The 19,537-nt window shown below is 39.8% G+C and overlaps 2 protein-coding genes across 2 annotated transcripts; both read right to left on the reverse strand.

The window, feature by feature from the left end:
• Window positions 1–575: 575 nt before the first annotated feature.
• LOC101483584 (retinaldehyde-binding protein 1) lies at window positions 576–7,107 on the reverse strand. The gene is made up of 8 exons (XM_004557924.3): window positions 7,042–7,107; window positions 6,311–6,351; window positions 5,751–5,879; window positions 5,452–5,656; window positions 4,071–4,249; window positions 3,829–3,987; window positions 1,733–1,843; window positions 576–1,641 (listed from the first exon to the last, which is right to left on the reverse strand). Exons 2-8 carry the CDS (start codon window positions 6,317–6,319, stop codon window positions 1,495–1,497), a joined length of 939 nt encoding a protein of 312 aa, XP_004557981.2. The 5' UTR covers window positions 6,320–6,351; window positions 7,042–7,107; the 3' UTR covers window positions 576–1,494.
• A 4,114-nt stretch (window positions 7,108–11,221) lies between these two features.
• On the reverse strand, window positions 11,222–18,379 carry slc39a1 (solute carrier family 39 member 1). Its single transcript, XM_004557925.3, has 4 exons — window positions 18,123–18,379; window positions 16,634–16,764; window positions 15,923–16,225; window positions 11,222–13,336 (listed from the first exon to the last, which is right to left on the reverse strand). The coding sequence occupies exons 1-4, from the start codon at window positions 18,235–18,237 to the stop codon at window positions 12,983–12,985; spliced, it is 903 nt and encodes a 300-aa protein (XP_004557982.1). The 5' UTR covers window positions 18,238–18,379; the 3' UTR covers window positions 11,222–12,982.
• Window positions 18,380–19,537: the final 1,158 nt, after the last annotated feature.

The raw sequence follows: 19,537 nt of genomic DNA on the forward strand, positions 1-19,537 counted from the left end.
CATACAAGCTGCTCATAATGATATCGGTTTGGATGTCTGGTGAGAGGGAAACATGAAGATGTAACCAGGAGATGTCCTTACTGAAACATCAGAGCTGAACAGGTGATGGAGAAACAGATTTACCTTTTAGGTGACATGAATGAGTTAAAGAGAAGTTATGAACTGTTTCTGAGAGACAAATAACACCAGGATAATTTTTTACATAGCTGACATCTGTGCAGGGGCGGGTCTAGCAAAGTTTTGCCAGGGGGCCAGGTAGGGCATTAACAGGGAAAGGGGGCACAAACAAAGAAATACTTTTCTTTCTTATTCTCATTTAAAATGTCTAGCTTTTGATAAATAATTATCTGAATCTTACAACCAAAGTGGTCATCTGATGTAAAATGTAATCATACATATATACCAACATAACAGTGTACATCACCATCACAACAGCATTTGTTTTCATTCAAAGGCTTTATGGCTTTTCCTATAATTCCTGGTGGGCCGGTCTCTAGTCGGGGCCCGGGCCGATTTTTTGTCCCAGTCCAGCCCTGGGCAGAGCATTAAACAAACAAAAAACAATACAACAAACGTGTGGGAAATCTGTTTATGGTTCATGTGTCTGAAAGAAAAAAATATATCAGCCACTACATCAGAATAACAGATTTTAAAATCACCAAATATAAGGACTGGATATCGGCCTTAAAAAAAATCGCACATCATTCAGTCTCTAATTTAAAACTCCATTATTTTAAATATACTCATTAATTAACCCTGGTATAACCATTTAACCCTAGAGTGGGTTTAGCTGGTTAAAATATAGAACAAATGATAAAAATGGTCATTAATTTAAAAAAAAAAGATGCACAAAAAAGATTTTATTTGACATTTTTCAATCCAGTGCAACCTCCAGAATGCATCTTCTTGGTACATCACGCCTCACATGATATGTTGAAACAAGGCCACTGAGGCAAGCAACTGTTCCTATTTAAGGCACTGCATCAGGAGGCCCTTTATTCTAAAACATGCCTTATTAGTTTTCCCTCTGGATATCAATCTCAAATTCACCCCTCGAGACTTTGCTATGTTGAAATCTGTATCACGGGGTCGTAAGCAAAAGGTTGTTCTGTGTACAGCAGATTGATCTATGAGGCAAAGCACACCAAACACAAATCAGTCTGGTCTTGACCAGCTCTGTCATTCTTCCTCCACTCATACATGTCATACATGAGAGGAATGTCAGTACATGTCAATGTAAAGTAACAAGTGATTACTATCAGTTATTCTCTCCTTCATATATCTAAACAACATCCTTTACCTTTTCCATTTATATAACACAAAACATCCCCTGCTTCTAACCCTACATACGTCTATGTACTGCCTGAATTTTTTTTTTTTTTAAAAAAAGTAAAAATCTAGCCTTAATACAGACCACATATCTGATCTGATCACACAAAAAGCACTTCAGGTAAAAGGCTCTACTCTTGGGTTTGAAATGGGAGGATTGTTTCTTCAGAGAGCGGTGTCTTCAGAGCCAAAAAGCTTTGTGGCGATGGGCTGGTAGTCGGCCACCGGTGCTTTTCCACCGAAGTCTGAAGGCAGGATGTCTGCATCGAATTCTTTGAGGTAGTTGTCCAATTCATCACCATGAACAAAGACCTGAGGGAAGTTAGAATCAGCATTTAAAGATGTAGCTTAGATTTAAAACCAAAAAAATATAGCTGCTGTCAGTTGTGTCCCTTATCTTTACCCTCTCCAGCAGCTTGCTCTTCATGAAGGGTTTAACCACGTTGTAGGTAGTGGTGAAGTACCAAGGCTGGTGAATAACGTGAACTGCCTTGAAACGGGCTGGGAACGAGTCCTGCAGAAAAACACAAAAGAGCCAAAAACTAGTTTGAGGCTCCACATCAGCTTTCATTCTGAGTCTGTTTGGGCCTGCAGTTGGGGTGGGCGATATAAACGGTATACAGTAGAAATTATATGAATTTGGTCAATGTTAGAGATTTTGACTAGGCGCTCTACCATGATAGCGCATGTTGACGGAGTCATCAAGCTGCGCCTGTTTTGGTTGAAAGCATTGCAGCGGCTGCAAGCAATATCATCTGCAAATTATGCCGGGCGACAGTAATAAGCCAAAAGCTACGCTTCCTCCACTTCCATACCATTGATTTATTAATGCTGAATTCTCTTGCAGCTGCTCTATTCCCATCTGATTATTTCAGTTGTTCTCCTGACTGAAGTTTGGTCCGTTTACAGCATCCTGTCATGCGATTGCATTTGTCCCTAGTCATCGGGAACCCTCGCGTTAACTTTTATTGAGTGGAAAAAAGATAGCATTCATCCTCCAGCTTCACTGTGTTTATGCTAACATAGCTGTGTTGCTAGCGATCACATAACACATCATTATATACCAGCTAGTCCAACTTCAGCAACCCTAAAAAAGTCACTGCTGTTTCGTTTTCTGTCTTCATTTATGTTGGAAGTGATAGCAGAGCTGTACGTTTTAAGTCTTTTAGAAATCTCTCAGTCAAAATATCATGTTTAGGTGGAAACTAGCGAGCTGACTTCCTGCTAACGTCTAACTCTGTTAAATTTAATAAATTCTGTTTTCATGGATGCCTGGATGTTAAACTTAATTGTTACACCTGGTAAAGCAGCAACACTGATCATTTTATTAAAGATGAAAGAATTTAGACAGTTTTTAACTCAGTGATGCCGCTGTGTTCCTTTGACTTTGGGACCTGAAACAGATGGTGTTTTGGACCCAGATTATTCTGGGGATTATTCCGGATTATAAGGCACACTGTCGATTTTTGAGAAAATGAAAGGATTTTAAATGTGCCTTATAGTGCGGAAAATACGGTATACAGAAGAAGAGAATATATCGCGATATATATCGTTACGGCACATGCTTCAAATTAATAATAATAATAATAACTTTATTTATAAAGCGCTTTCAAACAAAGTGCTGTACAGCTATTTGAAACTAAAAAGATGAATAAATAAAAGCAATAAATAGCAGTATAAGTAAAAACACAATACAAGTTAAAAATAGTAAGAATTTAAAAACTAAAAGACATAGAATTAAGACATGTAAGATAGGGTGAACAAATGTGTCTTCAACTTAGTTTTAAAAACCTCCACAGAGCGTGCCTGGCTAATATCTTGAGGGAGGTTGTTCCACAAGAATGGGGCACGAAAAGAAAAAGCACGCTCTCCAACTGTCTTTTTTCTGTCTCTAGGAACCTTTAGAAGGCCTGAGATCGTAGAGCACGGGATCGAACATCAAGGTGTAAAAGGTCGGAGAGGTATGAAGGTGCCAATCCATTTAAAGCCTTGTAGGTGGGCAGCAGGATCTTAAAATCTGCTCGAACCTGACAAGGTAGCCAGTGAAGAGCTCTCAGTACAGGGGTAATGTGCTCAAATTTCCCAGTTCTTGTTAAAATACGAGCAGCTGCATTTTGCACCATCTGTAGACCTCTGAAACTTTTCTTTGGAAGCCCGTTACAATAATCAATACGTGAAGACACAAATGCATGGACAAGAACCTCTGCTGTAAAAAACTTGGGCATGTGGTTCAACATGGTGCTCTCCTTCGAGTCTCATGTAAACTCTGTCTTATCAGTATTTAGGAGCAAGAAATTATCCGATAACGAGCCCCTAATTGCAGATACACAAGATTCTAGTTTAGAGACTTCAGCACAATTTCCAATGGTTAGAGGAACATAAAGCTGCAGGTCATCAGCGTAACAATGAAAAGCTACATTAAAAGAACGTAAAAGAACACCAAGAGGCAGTGATGTTATACTGTGATATGGATTTTAGGCCATTTCGCTCAGCCCTAACCTGCAGCATGTCCACCATCTTCTTGAGCTCAGCTGGCTTGATTCCTGAGGCATGCTGCATTGTGAAGCCTTTGAAGTTCTCAATCAGCACAAATCCATTGATCTGGGTCTCGTCATTCTCGAGCAGCTTCTCTAGGATCACGCAGTATGCCCTCAACACCTATTACACGCAAAAGGACATATATTTCACAGAGTACACTTGGATGACTGAGCTGCAGCTGTGCAGGGCTGCTTTTCGGGTACCTCATCGAAGGTGATCTCCTCCAGGTCCCAGTTGTCGATGTTAAAGAGCAGGACCACGCGGCCATACTTGTCTCTGCTGGGCAGAACCACTGGGTATCCCGCTTCGACTGTGCTGCGGACTGCCTCGGGGGTCAGGTTCTCAAAAAGCTCAGGATACTCCTTCCTGAAGCGTACGTAACCTGGAGAACCACAACCAACAGATCAGCTGCATTCTCATTAGTTATTATTAATCCCCATCTCTCTTTCACGGCGCGTCTTTCCCGTTTTACTCCCATCACCACCAGTCGGTCATGGTAGATGGCTGCTCGTCCCTGTGCCTGGTTCTGGCGGAGGTTTTATCCTGTTAAAAGGAAGTTTTTCTTTCCCACTGTCACCAAGTGCTTGCTCAAAGGGGATTATTGGATTGTTGGGTTTGTAGGGTCTTTACCTTACAATATAAAGTGCCTTGAGGTGACTGTTGTTGTGATTTGGTGCTATGTAAATAAAACTGAATTGAATTGAATTCTCTCACTGGATACTAATAACTCACAACCCCACAGTGTACACAGCACTGCATATTTCTGATGCACCCACACAATGATAGTCCTGTGTCAGTGGGGCTCCAGTCCATCTAAGCAAGGCACCAATTAACCCACAGTAAATGTGTTTATGAGAGAGAGAGACAGAGAGGGAAAGACAGTCCATCTGGATGTGCATGGATTCCAGTCTCACACGGAACAACTTTTCTATATTGATGAATGTGCAGGTGTTTATTTTTGTTTTTGTGGGGATGGAGTATTCCAACAACAGCAGCACCAAGATTCAGAAATTCTGGTTCCAGAATTATGCCGATGCTTGAGTTAAGGTTACTAGGTTTAAGATCAGCTCAAGGTTTAATGGAATATTACATTATTATATTATTGGAATAATAAATGGGCATCATTTTGACCCAATCTGGTTAGGAAACAGCATTCTGATCATTCGGAGGATTGAAAAAAAGATTAAGAGGTTTTTGTGTGTGCAGGGCAAGTCATAAGGTGTCCTCACTATTGTCGAATTGCTCTTTTTAATCTTAACCCGCTCCCAGAGCAGCAGAAGTTCCCAGCAGAACGCGGCGGACTCACAAGTGAAGCAAACCTGCCGTCCCATTTGGACACACAAAGAACAGCTTTGTCAGCTCACTCAGAAGAATCTCAAAGCTCCCAATTAATGAACACATGCCCCCCTGCCTCAGCGATGGCCTGGGATTCATGCATACGAGGAGCACAAAAGAGGCCTCACCATCAATTACTGAAGCGCTTGGGTGCCAAAATGATGCAAGGAAAAAACTCTCTTTTTTGTCTCTCTACTCAATGAAATAAAGTGCTTCTCATAAAGTTGTATTTAGTAGGTTGGAAATCACCTTTCATGAGCTCGTGGGCCCTGTCGACATCAAACTTGCGAGCTCTGAGGAAGCGCAGGAACAAAGAGTCGGGTTTGTCCCCAAAGCGCTCCAGGATCAGCTTGGCCAGGCCGTCTCCATCGGCTGCCCTCTCTTTCATCAAGGCCCGCAGGTCCTTCAGTGATGATGCCCGTCTCTCATCTGTCTCATTCAGCTCATCCTTCGCCTGGAAGGGTAACATCAGCACGAACCCTGAGCCATCCAAGGACCATATATATGACTCGTGTATTTGCTGCCATTAGAAACTATGCTTACTTTACCTTTTGCACAGTGTGTCCAGGCAGTTTGTGGCACAGCCCAAACACAGGCCCATGATCCTTCACTGTCAAATGCTCCAGCTTTGACCTCATTGCTTGCTCCTCCTCTGACACCATGCGAAAAGTACCAGTCTGCATGACAAAAAATCCACGTTAAAATCCTCCTTTATTGTTTGTGTTTTACCTCATCGTTTCAGGCTTCAGTAGTTTTCAAATAAAAATAAAAGTATGCATTAATTGTGCAAAAAATGGGTCCAAGGACCTCCGGACTCCATACGATGCATGCCAGCGAACGTCTGGTTAATCTGCTTCACATGATTGCAGAAAGGACTTCTAAAGCCATTTCTTAAAAACAGCTTAAGGACCCATCCCAGAGCCAGCATTTACTGGCACAATAACAATACTAAGCAGCATCATGTGCTGACAGTTAGACCTCAAAGCCCTCTAATGCTTTTAGCCCACACTGAACCACTGAACTGAGGCCAGAAACTGACCCAACTGCCGTAAACAGAGATAAAGTGACACTGGAGCACTCTGGACTGTTGCAGAGAAATTGAACTTACAGTAGCCATGGTTGCAGCGTCTCACAGCAGCGACGCTAAAACTGTGGAGGAAGAAGATTTGGCACAAACAGAACGTGACCACATTACACCAAAAAGAAACAATGCAGACGCTCTTTCAATTAATGATGTATGACATAATCTGAGAACTACACAAATACAACATCACCAGGAGGACGCAATAGCATTCAAAATGAAGAGGTGGGTCTTTAATACATTGTATTGCTCATTAAGCAGCTTGACTGAAAGCATTTTTTTAATTGAAAAGTTTATATATATATATATATATATATATATATATATATATATATATATATATATATATATATATATAACAATTTGCTTAAATATAGTTTCAATTCTGTATAAAGCCAAATAATTGTTATAATTGAGTTAAAGCTCTTTAACCAAGAATCATGACACAGGTGCTGAAGTTTCTCTTCAGTGAGTGTTTTAGGCTCTTTAGAGAGCAAAATTCAAACCTGATTGCAGTGCAGCAAACAATAGAAGAAACTTAGCACAAATGCATAAATCCTTCATTTAAACTATGAAAGACGTATTAATCAAAGTAAAAAACAAGGTTTCTGTCAATTGACATCAAAGCAAAAATATTTTGTTTTTAATGTGATTTTTAGTTACTACACAAAATATGATACATATATCCTCAAAGTGCTCATATGTTATTTGTCTGTGTTTATCTGTCTATCGAATGATTTAGAGCTGAGCAGCCTTACCTCGAGCAGACAGGATCAGAGACCTACAGCGAGTGGCAGAGGAGACAGCAGGGACAGAGAGGACCACGAGGGGAGGAGTTACTGGAAGAAAAAACACTCAAAGTAGGATTAAAATGACACAGTGGATTACGACAGGTGGCTAATCTAGATGATGCAAACTGCGATGCAAAGCGTGAGCTGGGATGGAGTCCCATGGTGCCAAAATGAAACATGCAAGACAAAGAATAGAATTTGTTTTAAATGAAATTAAAAAGTGAAATTTTATTTTTTATTTTTTATTTTAATTGTATGAAAAAAGATTTATTGAACAGGTATATGACTCGGCTTCTTTTCTTTTTTTGCTCTTGATGTACATAGAAATATACAAAAGAGCCATCCATCCGTTTTCTTCTGCTGATCTAAATCAGCACTGTGGGGGGGCTGGAGCCTGGTCTGGCTTTAGGAATCAAGCTTAGGAACTTCTTGCTGTGAGGTGACCACTGCGCTGCCCTCAAAATCAGAATAAAAGAAACCCTTTCATTGAGAAAACACATGAATTAAACAAAGTGGTGTGTTTTTTGTTTTGCACCTTAGGACCACCGTACCCTGGACCAAACCTTCCACAACAGTTCTTATTAGCACTTATTTCCACATTCTCATGAAATATGCATTTCACTATCACTGATGTAGGAGAAATCCCACCTTTCATGTCACATGTGCTGTTAACCCAGCACATGTGACATGAAAGGAGGAAATGTCATATGAGCGAGAGGACCATTAGCTATTCCTTTATGCACATTCTTTGAAATCCTCCTCAGAGGGGATCACTTGTTTTGGGTCCCACATTATGGATTACTTATCCATGACTGCACAATATCAGACAAACTGGCCTCTCTTTTAGTTCCTCTCACTAATTGCAGGAAGTGAGAATCCATGTTTTGCTTTATTTCTTTTAGAGTTTCTTTTATTGGTTGTTCAGTCTAGCTGACCGTGAGTGACCTTAATACCACTAAGCATTTGTAGTTGCTGTGACATATGTTTGATATGAAATTTGTTATGTTCCCTTTATTATGATTTGTGAGTTCATGAGCACCCCCTAATATTTTATCATCTAACTGCCATTGTCTGGTCAAAACATGCTGGAGGTTCGTGTCAGTTTTTTGTGTACTTATGAAATGGCAGTGCAGTAACTCATTAAAATAGATGTTGAATTGGTTAAAAATGTAATTAGTCTAACTAGGTGATTTGTTAATTGATCATAAGTGTAAGCAGGAGAGAATGCAAACTTTACACGTATATGTATGCGTGTTTATGTGTATTAACGTAGATGTGTGTCTGTTTTAAGTTTGTTTTTCTTTAGTTTAAGCTTTTTAATACTGCCGGCCATTAGTTTCTATTCCCCATTCTTTTTCTCTTCCCTTGTTTTGTCTTTAAGACAGATGACATAAAATCTACGGAACAGAATGTAACGAGAGGCTGAGTACGGACAAGGAGCGAACTACTTGAATTCAACTCCGTTGAATTTTGTTGAAGATCAAGACCAGTTTCCTTAAAAGTGAGCTTTCTGAGCTCTCCCTGCTCGTTCAGTATCAGAGTCAAAGGTTCTTATGACACTCAAGGCAAACATAGATGGCGTAATGTTAGCTTATAACCTGTGCTTGTTGGGTTTTTTTCAGCTGGCTTGTTGTCAGCTTTTCAGAGTGGAGACGGTTGCTCTTCTATGCTGTTGACAATAACAAAATTGAGACAATATCAATTTGACATGCTTTTTATGTATGTGAGCAGAAACATGCTAGTTTCTGCTCACATACATAAAATGTAATTAGTCAGAACCAAGATGTCCAGATGGCGGCAACATAGCGGTTTCCAATAACTGGCCTGCTCTTATGCATTTTTAATGGATTATTACCAAGTTTATGTGAACGCATCAGTTCGTTGGAAGACGTAAATACACACAAATCGATCTATATTTTTTAGTAAAACATTCATTTTTTTTAATCACATAAGGTTGAAGCAATGATCGACTGTATCTTTAATGGCTGGATGAGTCATATGACATTTGTCACCTAAATCTTTTTCCTTTTTTTTAAATGGCAACAATCTTTGAAATGTGGTGTGCATTCAAAAAAACCTTTTCTGTGCAATTATAAAAAAACAAATCATGTTTTTTTATGTGGTTTGTGACATTGTGCTTCCTAAGACCAAGTTGTGCCATCGCAGCATGAAAAAGGAGAGCATTTTAGGTACTTAGGATGTAATCTGCATGTCGGCGAGACAAAATGGGAGTATTCAATGGCATTACTGTAAGGAGGTTAATGAGGTATGGGTAAACCGTCCACCCCACACTAAAGCTTGATGCTCTGCCGGGTCTCCTTCCTCCACACACTGAGGCCTCTGTGATCTAGAACTGGCAGGCTTACTGTGTCATTGTTCGTCTATCAGAGGCTCTCATTAGTGATTTTCTTTCTGCTTTTTTGAATAAGCTCTTATTGCCTTACAGAGGCAGTCAGGGGTTAACCACTCCTCCATGTATCACATCGGATGTGGCTATGTTTTTTTTTTTTTGTTCTTGTCTCTGGGTTAGAGTAAAGCTCAAAGATGCGAAGGAATTCCTGTCAGTTATGTCACCCTGCAAGCCAACAAGCAGGACTCTGTGACCACAAATCTAATAAAGAAGAATTTCGAGCTGTTTTACTGTTTCAGTGCACTCTGATCACCTCTGAAGTGCGAAGTATACTGTGCATCCTTTTACAGTGCAGGGTTCTCCTGGCATTCATGTGGATTTTACTTTGTAGACCCTCAAAACATAGCTGCCACTCCCTGACAGTGCACCACACGACACTGCAAGTAGTAGAGGCACCCATATGGAAAAGATATATATAAATCTTATAAAGTTTGTATCTGTCTTGTGTGAAACTTGTATGAAAAGCATATAAGAGTGAAAACAGATATAAGATCCCTTGAAAAATTATATAATGAAACTTGTATGTTTTGGATACTTACTAAAACAATGTATGAAAGTAATGAGAAAGTGGCCACTTTCATGAGCAAATCACATATAAGTTTTTACTATTTCTTTCCATATGGGCACTGCCAACATTTGGGGGCACAAAGGGGACTTACACTATACTAAGGGGATGCTTTTAACATTGTGGACAACAGAAGTAAAATGTATTCAGTGTATGGGAATTATTAGGGCAAAATCTACAGTGTATTAAAGATTTCAGGGAATGAAGATGATGTACTACAAATTAAATGCTAAAAGTAAAATTATTTATTCAAGATCTTCAGTCAGCCAGCATACAACTTCGATATCACTGTTTTTATTATTTAGACCGTGCCCTTGATCCAACACAGCTGATTCAAATGGCTAAATGATCTCCACAACACGTTTTGTAGTTCTCCAGAGGCCTGGTAATGAACTAAGCATTTGATTCAGGTGTGTTGACTCAGGGTGAGATCTGAAACGAGCAGGACACCGGCCCTCACGGCCTGGAGTTCCCCACCCCGATTTAGACCCTGGTTGTTCCACACTAAATTACTACTTAAAAATAAAATTAAGTGAGATGACCAGCGTGTTTGCAAATGTTAAAATACCTCCTTGAAATGTCGCCTTCATGTGCCTACACGTAATCACTAAATGGTATTCCTAAAAACTTAGATTTAAGTCTCTTATTTCTGTCTGTTTGGTATGCTGTCCATTTTGGATGAGGCTATAAGACAGAGGATCAACACTCCCACCATGCGGCTCCAGTAATCTGCTGCCAAATGCAATCAAACCCCCAAACACACCACGCAAAATTTTAAAAACCCAATTTGTTAAGTTAAATATTCACATTGGACTTGTTTTTCTTTCACCTGCACCCTTTAGAGGTCACCACAGGACATCATTTGCCCGTAGCCATACCACACCCCTGCAATCATGAACCCTCTCTGTGATCTTCCTCTTTTAAAAATTCTTCCTCTTTTCACATCCCACTCAAAAATGAAGGAATCTCTGTATGTGTGTTAGTTCCATTACTTTAAATATCTTATTTATTTTGCAGTTTTTGGTTTGAAGTCAGGGAATGATGACATTTGGGGTTCATGCATGAGATCATGTGTGAGTGAAAGTAGACGATGAGACGATGAGACAACGAGAAAGCTCCGTTGTAAACAACAACAACAACAACAACAACAAAGAAAGAACCAGAACTTGCACTCATTTTTTAAAGTTCCTTTTTACTTTGAAAAGGTTAACAAAAAGCAGTCGTGTTTCTCATGAGAAGAATGACCATAAGGCGCAAAATATACATGTAGTTTGCTTATAAAAAGACAGTCAAGGTTTTCAAATGATTTTTATATGTTAGAGTGCAAACTGGGTGATGTTGTGCTAAAGAAAAGGAGTGGCTTTTATTTCTTTGGCTAACCAAAGGTGACATTAAAAAATAAAAATAAAAAAGGCGAGGCATGTGACATGTCATGTCATTATAACACTTTTTTTGATGACAGTGTCCTTTTCATGTCAATCAAATTTATACTTCCTGCTTTTGGCACGTATGTGGAGTCAGAAGATTACACAAGAGATACTTCACTGCTTAAATATAACAGTCAGTACTTGGAGTGTAAGCAGGCTGAAATATGATACTTTATACTAGACCTGCAACCCTTTTTAAAATAGTAGTGATGCATCATCTTTTCAGTAATAAGAAGTAAAATAAGAGTATTAAGAACAATATGTAAGAACTTACTAAAATCACTGGAAAAACAACATTTAGTAAACAAGACCGGGTCAGTGAAAAACCAGTTTACAAACCCCAAATACCCAACTGAGCCAACTGTAAAGAACAACATGCGTGAAACAAAAGTAAAGAAACAATCAGTGCATTTCGGAAAGAAGTAACTGTCAAACTTCTCCGCTGACCTTGCGATTTATAAATATTAAAGCTCTGGAGGCACCAGGCATAGTGATTGAATGAATTAAAAGAGGTCATACTTATAGACTGCCCCTTTGTTGCAGTGGTGATGTGCATATCCTGAAAGTTCAGAGGCAACGTTCAGCATGCATTTCAAAATAACATCAGCGATGAATTCAACAAATGCAGCACTGCAGTCAGTAGTTCATCTTTATGGAGGGCCCAAATCAAAAACCAATATACAAATAAATGATATATAAACAAATGTATATCATTTATAAAATGCGACAGAAACACAATCCAGTCACAGGTTTGGACAAACTTTTGACTGGTTTAATTTAATTTGCATCTGTATTTATTTACCTTTGTATTAATAATCTTTTTTTAAATTTAATTTTTACCAGTGATATTTCCGTTTTATTATAAACTAATCATTCATTTTTTAAATATTCATATTTATTTATTGTTATGTTTTATTTTCCCTCTTACACAACAACCCCCAGTACCAATTCTCCCTTGAAAATCCATGTTTAAGCACAAATGCATAAAACACTTAAAAATATGTAATAAATAAATGGCAACACATGATTTAGTTGGGCGGTGGGTTAAATAAAACACAAATATGAAACCATATGGAAGCACTCTTGAAAAAGTACATTAAAATAAAAAAAATTGGTGAATTACCACAAAGTTAAATACAGATGCAAATTAGAACGGAAATATTAGGATGTGTCACATTTTAGAAACAAGTTAGCCTACAATTATTTTTAATACTATTTGATGTATTTTATAGCATTTGTTGACATTGATTCTTCATGTCTTGGTCCTCTGTATTTCAATATGCAATACTGTAAAAGTTAAAACGTAAATCAATAAAATGCCAAATGTTGTCACGCTCCTTTGATATGAACGACTCCAGGAGTAGGTGTGACCCTGTGGCAGCAAAGCTACGTCTTCCTTCAAGTTTGTCTCTGTGTACCAAAGTGAAGTGAATCTGTGGGAGCTGTACAACAGATGCAAGGGATATCCTGACGGAAATGTCAGCCGAAAGTAACGAAATGTCAGTTTCAACCCAAAAATGTCAAACCTGCCATGATGGTGAAGCCGAACAGGATGAACATCACCTTAAGGAGCTGATTCCCGGGGGAATTCAGCTCATGCGGGAGAATCTCCAGGAAAGTGATGTAAACAAACGTGCCTGCAGCGAGCCCCTCCAGCACTGCCTGGATCAGAGGTCCGGCTGTCAGCTGAGCCTCCATCACACCGATGCCGATGGCGATGCCTAAAGGAGACATCAAGGCAAACACTACGATGTAAGCGGCAACCCACAGTGGGTGAACTGTGCTCTGGATCAGCTTCACAGACAGGCTGAACACGATGATGCTCTTATGAACAAGAATAGCGATGCAGATCTCCAGTACCTGGAAAAAATAAAGACATTTTGCGTATATTTAGATTTACTTTGTGTTATAAAGCTGTAATTACAATGAAACAAACAACAGCATGTAGATGACTAGCTGTACTAAGGCTGGGGCTAAATTATAGAAGTTTAATGGTAGCAGGAATTCCGTCATTATTAAAAGGAATCTATTCTGTGACATGTTTTAATTATTATGTGTTTAGTTCTAACAAATTCACCAGCTGCCATAGAAGAAGCCGTTTTATAAAACACAAATTTATGACAGCTACTGCAATGGGCTCCGATAAGTGTTTCAGCTATTTTAATATGGAATTCATTTAGTGAGTGGTACAACAAATGATTTTTTCCTGGGAGTAATTGAGTAATGCAGTCCATTACTTTTAATAAAAGTGTTCTGTGTAGTATGTGTAATAATGACTGTGAGTCACGACTCCAACACTGATCACAGGAAAGAGGGGGAATACCTCAACAAACATGCACAAACATTTGACCCACAGCATGCAATAAATTTGTGTGAATGTAATTTGCTTTTTGCAGCTTAGCAATGGCGGTGACTCTGAAAATGGAGCCAATAACAACCCAGCGAGAATCAATGAGGAACCGAATCGATATATTCTAATCAATTCCCATCCCTAGCAATATTTGTAGAGTAGTGTGCAAAAGTCTTAAGCCATCCTGGGGACTTACTGAAACGTCCAAACATACATACAAATACAACGTATTTATATAATTGTAAGGAGCTAGAACATCAATATGTGGTATAACCAACGTTACTCTTTTGGTTGTGTGTTTTGTTGTTGGTTTTTTTAAGCATAAAGGAGACAGCCTGCTGAGAAATGCTCTTTGGAAATCACCTTGGTGGTGAAAAAAACAATATAATGTCAAACTGTGTTATCTTTGGCAACAAATCACACGTTTATACAACAGACTGCTGGTAACAAAGTGCCTAAAGATACAATTAAAATAGGTTCTTTGATAAGTTTATGCTTGAATGATTCATATGTAGGGATGGGTACCGGTGTCCGGTGCATAAACGGTAGTAACCAGACCGAAAAGCAGCGCACATTTCGGTGCTTTATTTTGGTGCTTTTTTTTTCCTGAGCTGTGATACACTTCTAGCCAATCATTTTACGTTTCCGAGGATAGTAGGCGGGTCCAGGTACGTACGTTCTTTTAGAGCAGAGCTACAGATTAAAAATGTCCAAGGCGAAGCGGTCAAAAGTCTGGCTGTACTTCACAGCAGAATATGCAAACTCAGCAGCCTGCAACAAGTGCTTTAAGGTGATACTGTGGTACTGTCAAAGGAGGTAACACCTCAAATCCGATGAAACACCTGGCGACGCATAGCGTTTTTTTTAAAAAGCCAAGAAATGCGCCGTATGATAGCTTGCTGCGAGACCTCACACCGAGCACATCTACTGCGGGTGGGTTGCCTGTTATGCATCATCCCCCAAAAACATGAAGAGGAGAGTCCTGGCCCCTAGCCCTGCCAGTGTAGCAGAAATGATGAGGATGATGATGGCAGCAGCAGCCGTTCTTCTCTGGGTGAGTAGCTTAATGTTGTTCGTGTGTAATTTACGTTGAGTAGGCTAACCACGTTATTACATTAATGCATGTAAGGTGAACTAGCAAACATCATCATAGCTACATGCCGCTGTCTTCTTGTTTGATGGCAGATACTCCCTTCACCCTGGCCAAAAAGGCTAAAATGACCAAAGAAAAAGTGGAAAACAGTTAAACATGAGAGGTTTTTGGACAAAGTTTGTGTTTTTTCCATTGTTTAAGCACTGCTTCCAGCCAAGAGTGATACCATATATGCCCCATAGCTGCAGAAAAGGCTAACATTGTTATCTTTTTACAAAAAACAGCTGAACATGAGAGGTTTTTGGACCAATTTTGTGTTCTCCATTCTTTAAGCACCGGTTTGAGCACCGGCACCGTTTCAAAAGTACCGATTTGGCACCGGTATCGGATAAAACCTAAACGATACTCATCCCTATTCATATGTCAGTGTTAAGTGGCTTAACAAAAAATAAACATTGTACTGAAAATGGTCAGGTACAGGGAGTGGACCGAAAATGGGTGAAAAAGCAGCCAATGTCCAAAGAAACAGAAAAAGTGTTAGAAAGCTTGGAGAGCTATTGCTCTAGACCAGAGCAACATATAAGGAAACTGGGGTTTACTCAAGACTTTTGTACAGTACAGTTACATTTTATGTATTGTATATATTGTTCTCAGTTGTAAAGTACAGCTGAACACACACATCAAATTTTCATGTGAATGAAAGATGCTGACTGAAATTCTGCTAAAGCTGCTTGTGCTGTCATTCGATCAGTAGAAATAAATCCGACTCATTTTGCTGCCAAAGTTTTCTGAAGCTCTGAACTGAAACTTGCTCTGCAAACATGACTTCAACTTCACCTGAGCATTAATTTCCCAAATAAATGCTGACACGGGTTTGACACGTAGCAAGAGAGAGGTGCGATTACGAGCCTTTAAAAGTTTGTGTGGATTAAGAAGAAAAAAAAAAAAAAAAAAAAAAGAGCACGCGATCACAGTTACCGTCAGGTGATTTGGTCTGTCTTACCTTCGAGTCAGTGCTTTGCAGGCCAATAGCAAGACCCTCAAAAACTGAATGGAGTGAGAGAGACAGGAAGAGCATGAAGGAACGAAAGGAGGAGTGAGCCTGTAAGTCTACATGAACGTGGTGGCCGCTGCTCTCCAGATCACGGGCTGTGGCTAGCCCGTGGCCGTGCCCATGGTCATGCAAAAGGGGAGCACTCTCCTCACGAGCCCCTCTCATCTCCCGGAAGCTCTGGACAATCTTCTCCAGTATGAGGACCATGAAGAAGCCGGCAGCTATGATGAACTCTGGAAGGGGAAAGGGGGTCTTTTTAAGACCAGATACAGAGATTCAACAGTTAGCGGGGTCAATGTGGTAAAATCAAGAATTAGTGAATAGATGTTTAACACAGGAAGGAAATAGTAGACAGGATATCTACTGTAGAAGATGAAAATAGATGAAATAGAAAATATCAGCATTAATAGGAGTAATAGTATTTTGAGCTATAACAAACAGCCTTTCAATCTTGCGGTTTCACATGACTGTGGAGCAAATATGTTTGAATTTTGGACCACAAATACTTTGAACAGGTGACAATCTGAAAATCTGAGGTTGTTCATGCAAAAAAATAACATTAATTGGGAATACAGATCAATGCATTGTAAATATATGATATATTATCTTATATTATATTGTTTCCTTTATGAGTTCGTCTAAATCATTATTCCGAGATACCTCCACCTCCCGAGCATCCAGCACTGTGCCAATGTCTGACAGATAATCCGGAATGATGTCGAGCAGACATGCTGCCAGGAAAACCCCACCAGCAAAGCAGCTGATCAAACTGAGAACCATGCGATGAATATCTGCAAAGAGGAAGACAAAACATGCTTTATGTTTCAGCACAAACTTAAACACAGCAGTAAAACCTTGTCCTATATAATGGCTTTTTTATTGGTTTATTTAGCCTTCTATAACCAGGAAACCCAATGGAGATCAAATTTCTTTCACAACAGAGGCCTGGCCAGATGGCAGTCTGTATTACTCCCCTAGCTGTACTAGCTTATATGTTGATTTCTTTTATTAGAACATAACAGATAAAAAGCCCATGCTACTGACTAGTATGCAAAATGTATTGCTGGGAATCTAATAAACTATGACCTGTCACTAAAACATACTGTTTACAAATAAAGAACACTGACAATGATGTCATCATTTTTGAACACAGGAGGGGCCGGGCTCTTGTTAAATCACTACTAGCCTTCAGCTTCATCTGATCGTTCAGTAGAACCTAAACCTAAATCTGAAAGATTAATGGTACATGTCCAACTATAAATCACGGGATTTCCCTCCACCCTTTGAATTGTTGGAACATCATGTGACACGCTCATGAGCAATGATGACTCAAAAGAGGACTCCAGCAGCAATAAGCCAGAATTGATGCTTTCACTTCCTTGTAAGAAAGCCGAACTTAACTCACCTCTATAACACATTTTTTTCAAATTCATATTTTCACTTTTGTGTTCTAGAAATGTGACATCAGAGTTTTAACCTTCACAGCTATCAGGTGACTGAAGCCAGAGGTCAGAGGATGGTTCACTTGATTGGACAGATTAACCCTTTAGACTGACATAAATGACTGCTGTGATATTAGAAATAATAAACCGTCAAAATGTAGACATTAAAATATCTACAGCATTATCTTGCCCTCCACGTGTGAGACCCACCCTGTTTTTCAACACTTGTGCTGCGCATGTTCAGTTTCCAGGACCGGGCTAAAAAAAATCAACTGCAGCACTTAAAACATTTCAGCGAGGTGATATGTGATCATGTGATCCACTGGAAGCTACAACGGTGAAACCATTGAGCTCCTGTAACTGGGCTTTTCTGAAGCTACACTAAACTTCGTTTACATTTCTTGCAAATTAAGGTTTCCGCCTTTATCTGTAAATGGCAGCAAATCCCAAAAGAGGCAGGAATACCTTACAGGAATGAGCAACTTCTCCCGTTTAGCTCGGCATTGGTGACATCGAGACACAACTAACAGAGAACAAGTAATATTAATAATTTGTTCCCCCTTTCCGCCTTTTGAGCTGAGATTGGTGAGATCTCGGTATTTGAAAATCAGATTATAGCAGTCACATATTTTATCCTCTCAAATACAGATACTGCTGCTATTAGCAGCTGCTTATGCCATTCCTTTTTCATATTAGTGTGTACCAACCTGTCCCATTTGTCTCTCTGAACCATTTGATCCGAGCGGGGATAAATCCAAAAAGAAGAGTTAGGAGCAACAACCCGATCAGAGCGCCGATTTTCACCTGGAACAGATACTCCATCGTGTAGTGTCAGTTCAGGACTGAGGTACAAATATTAGGTTAACATCGGCGCAAGACGACGACTCCAGCAAGTTCCAACTAAAGAATCTGACAGACGAGCCGCCGCTGCCGCAGGGTTGTTATTTAGACAAGAGCAGGCTACGAGGACCGTGAAGGGACAAAAGTGGCGTGGCTAAAAACAAATGAGGAAAAAAGCGAATTTTTACTCTTTACTGTTTTATTGTAACAATGCTTCTCTAATAATGATTTTAATGCTGCTACCACAATCTCAACCTCTACTGCTACCACTAACAACAACAACAACAACAACATTATTATTATTATTATTATTATTATAACTACAACAACAACAACATTATTATTGTTGTTGTAGTTATAATAATAATAATAATAATAATAATAATAATAATAAATCCAAGTCCTGCTTAATAATAAAACCTATGCGGAAAACTATATATACAAAATCCCACTTTAAATATCGTATAATCACTGTGGTTGAATTTTTTTTCTATTACTTTTAATAGATCAAAGCTATTTCTTGTTAAAATTTTAAACTGTGGTTGTGGTGCTAACTGCTAAACGTTAGGGAGAAACAGACCAACTGTGTGGGGTGATGGAGCATATCTTCAACCTAAACCTGAGGCTGGGGAGAGTTCCACAGCTCTGGAAAACCCTTCTGTGTTGTACCAGTGCCAAAGACTCTACGTCCGAAGGCTCTGACATCCCACCTGATGCAGACCCTGGAGCGGCTGGTCCTAGCTCAGCTTCGGCCTCTGGTGAGCTCATCACTGGACCCACTTCAGTTTGCCTACCAACCTGGCATTGGAGTGGATGATGCTGTCACTCACCTTCCACATCGTTCCATCTCTCAGCTGGAGACTGCTGGGAGCATTGTGAGAATCATGTTCTTTGATTTCTCCAGCGCCTTCAACACCATTCTTCCCACAGTTCTGAAGGAGAGCTGGAGTACACAGTGGACCATCACCTCACGTCATGGATACTGGGTCTACCTCACCGACCGACCACAGTACATGAGAACTCAGAGCTGTGTGTCACACAGGGTGTCTCCAGTACAGGGGCCCCACAGGGAATGTTTTTGGCTCCGTTACTCTTCACCATCTACACTGCAGACTTCTCCCACAACTCCCAGTGCTTCCTTCAGAAGTTCTCTGATGACTCTGCAGTATTCGGCCTCATCACTGATGGGGATGACAGGGAGTACAAAGAACTGACCCAAGACTCTGTGGACTGGTGCCAGCAGAACTACCTCCAGATCAACACTAGAAAAACCAAGGAGCTG

This window comes from Maylandia zebra, linkage group LG1 (assembly GCF_041146795.1).
Source record: "Maylandia zebra isolate NMK-2024a linkage group LG1, Mzebra_GT3a, whole genome shotgun sequence".
Classification (NCBI taxonomy): Eukaryota; Metazoa; Chordata; class Actinopteri; order Cichliformes; family Cichlidae; genus Maylandia; species Maylandia zebra.

Excerpts from the sequence above, each read along its gene's own strand:
- LOC101483584 (XM_004557924.3), bottom strand. Across the intron at positions 5,657-5,750 it reads CTGGACACACTGTGCAAAAG|GCGAAGGATGAGCTGAATGA; the intron begins GTAAAGTAAGCA and ends TTACCCTTCCAG. Across the intron at positions 4,250-5,451 it reads GGCCCACGAGCTCATGAAAG|GTTACGTACGCTTCAGGAAG; the intron begins GTGATTTCCAAC and ends GTGGTTCTCCAG.
- slc39a1 (XM_004557925.3), bottom strand. The coding sequence starts at position 18,237 with ATGGAGTATCTGTTCCAGGTGAAAATCGGCGCTCTGATCGGGTTGTTG. Across the intron at positions 16,226-16,633 it reads TGGATGCTCGGGAGGTGGAG|ACCCCCTTTCCCCTTCCAGA; the intron begins GTATCTCGGAAT and ends GGTCTTAAAAAG. Across the intron at positions 13,337-15,922 it reads TGCAAAGCACTGACTCGAAG|GTACTGGAGATCTGCATCGC; the intron begins GTAAGACAGACC and ends TATTTTTTCCAG.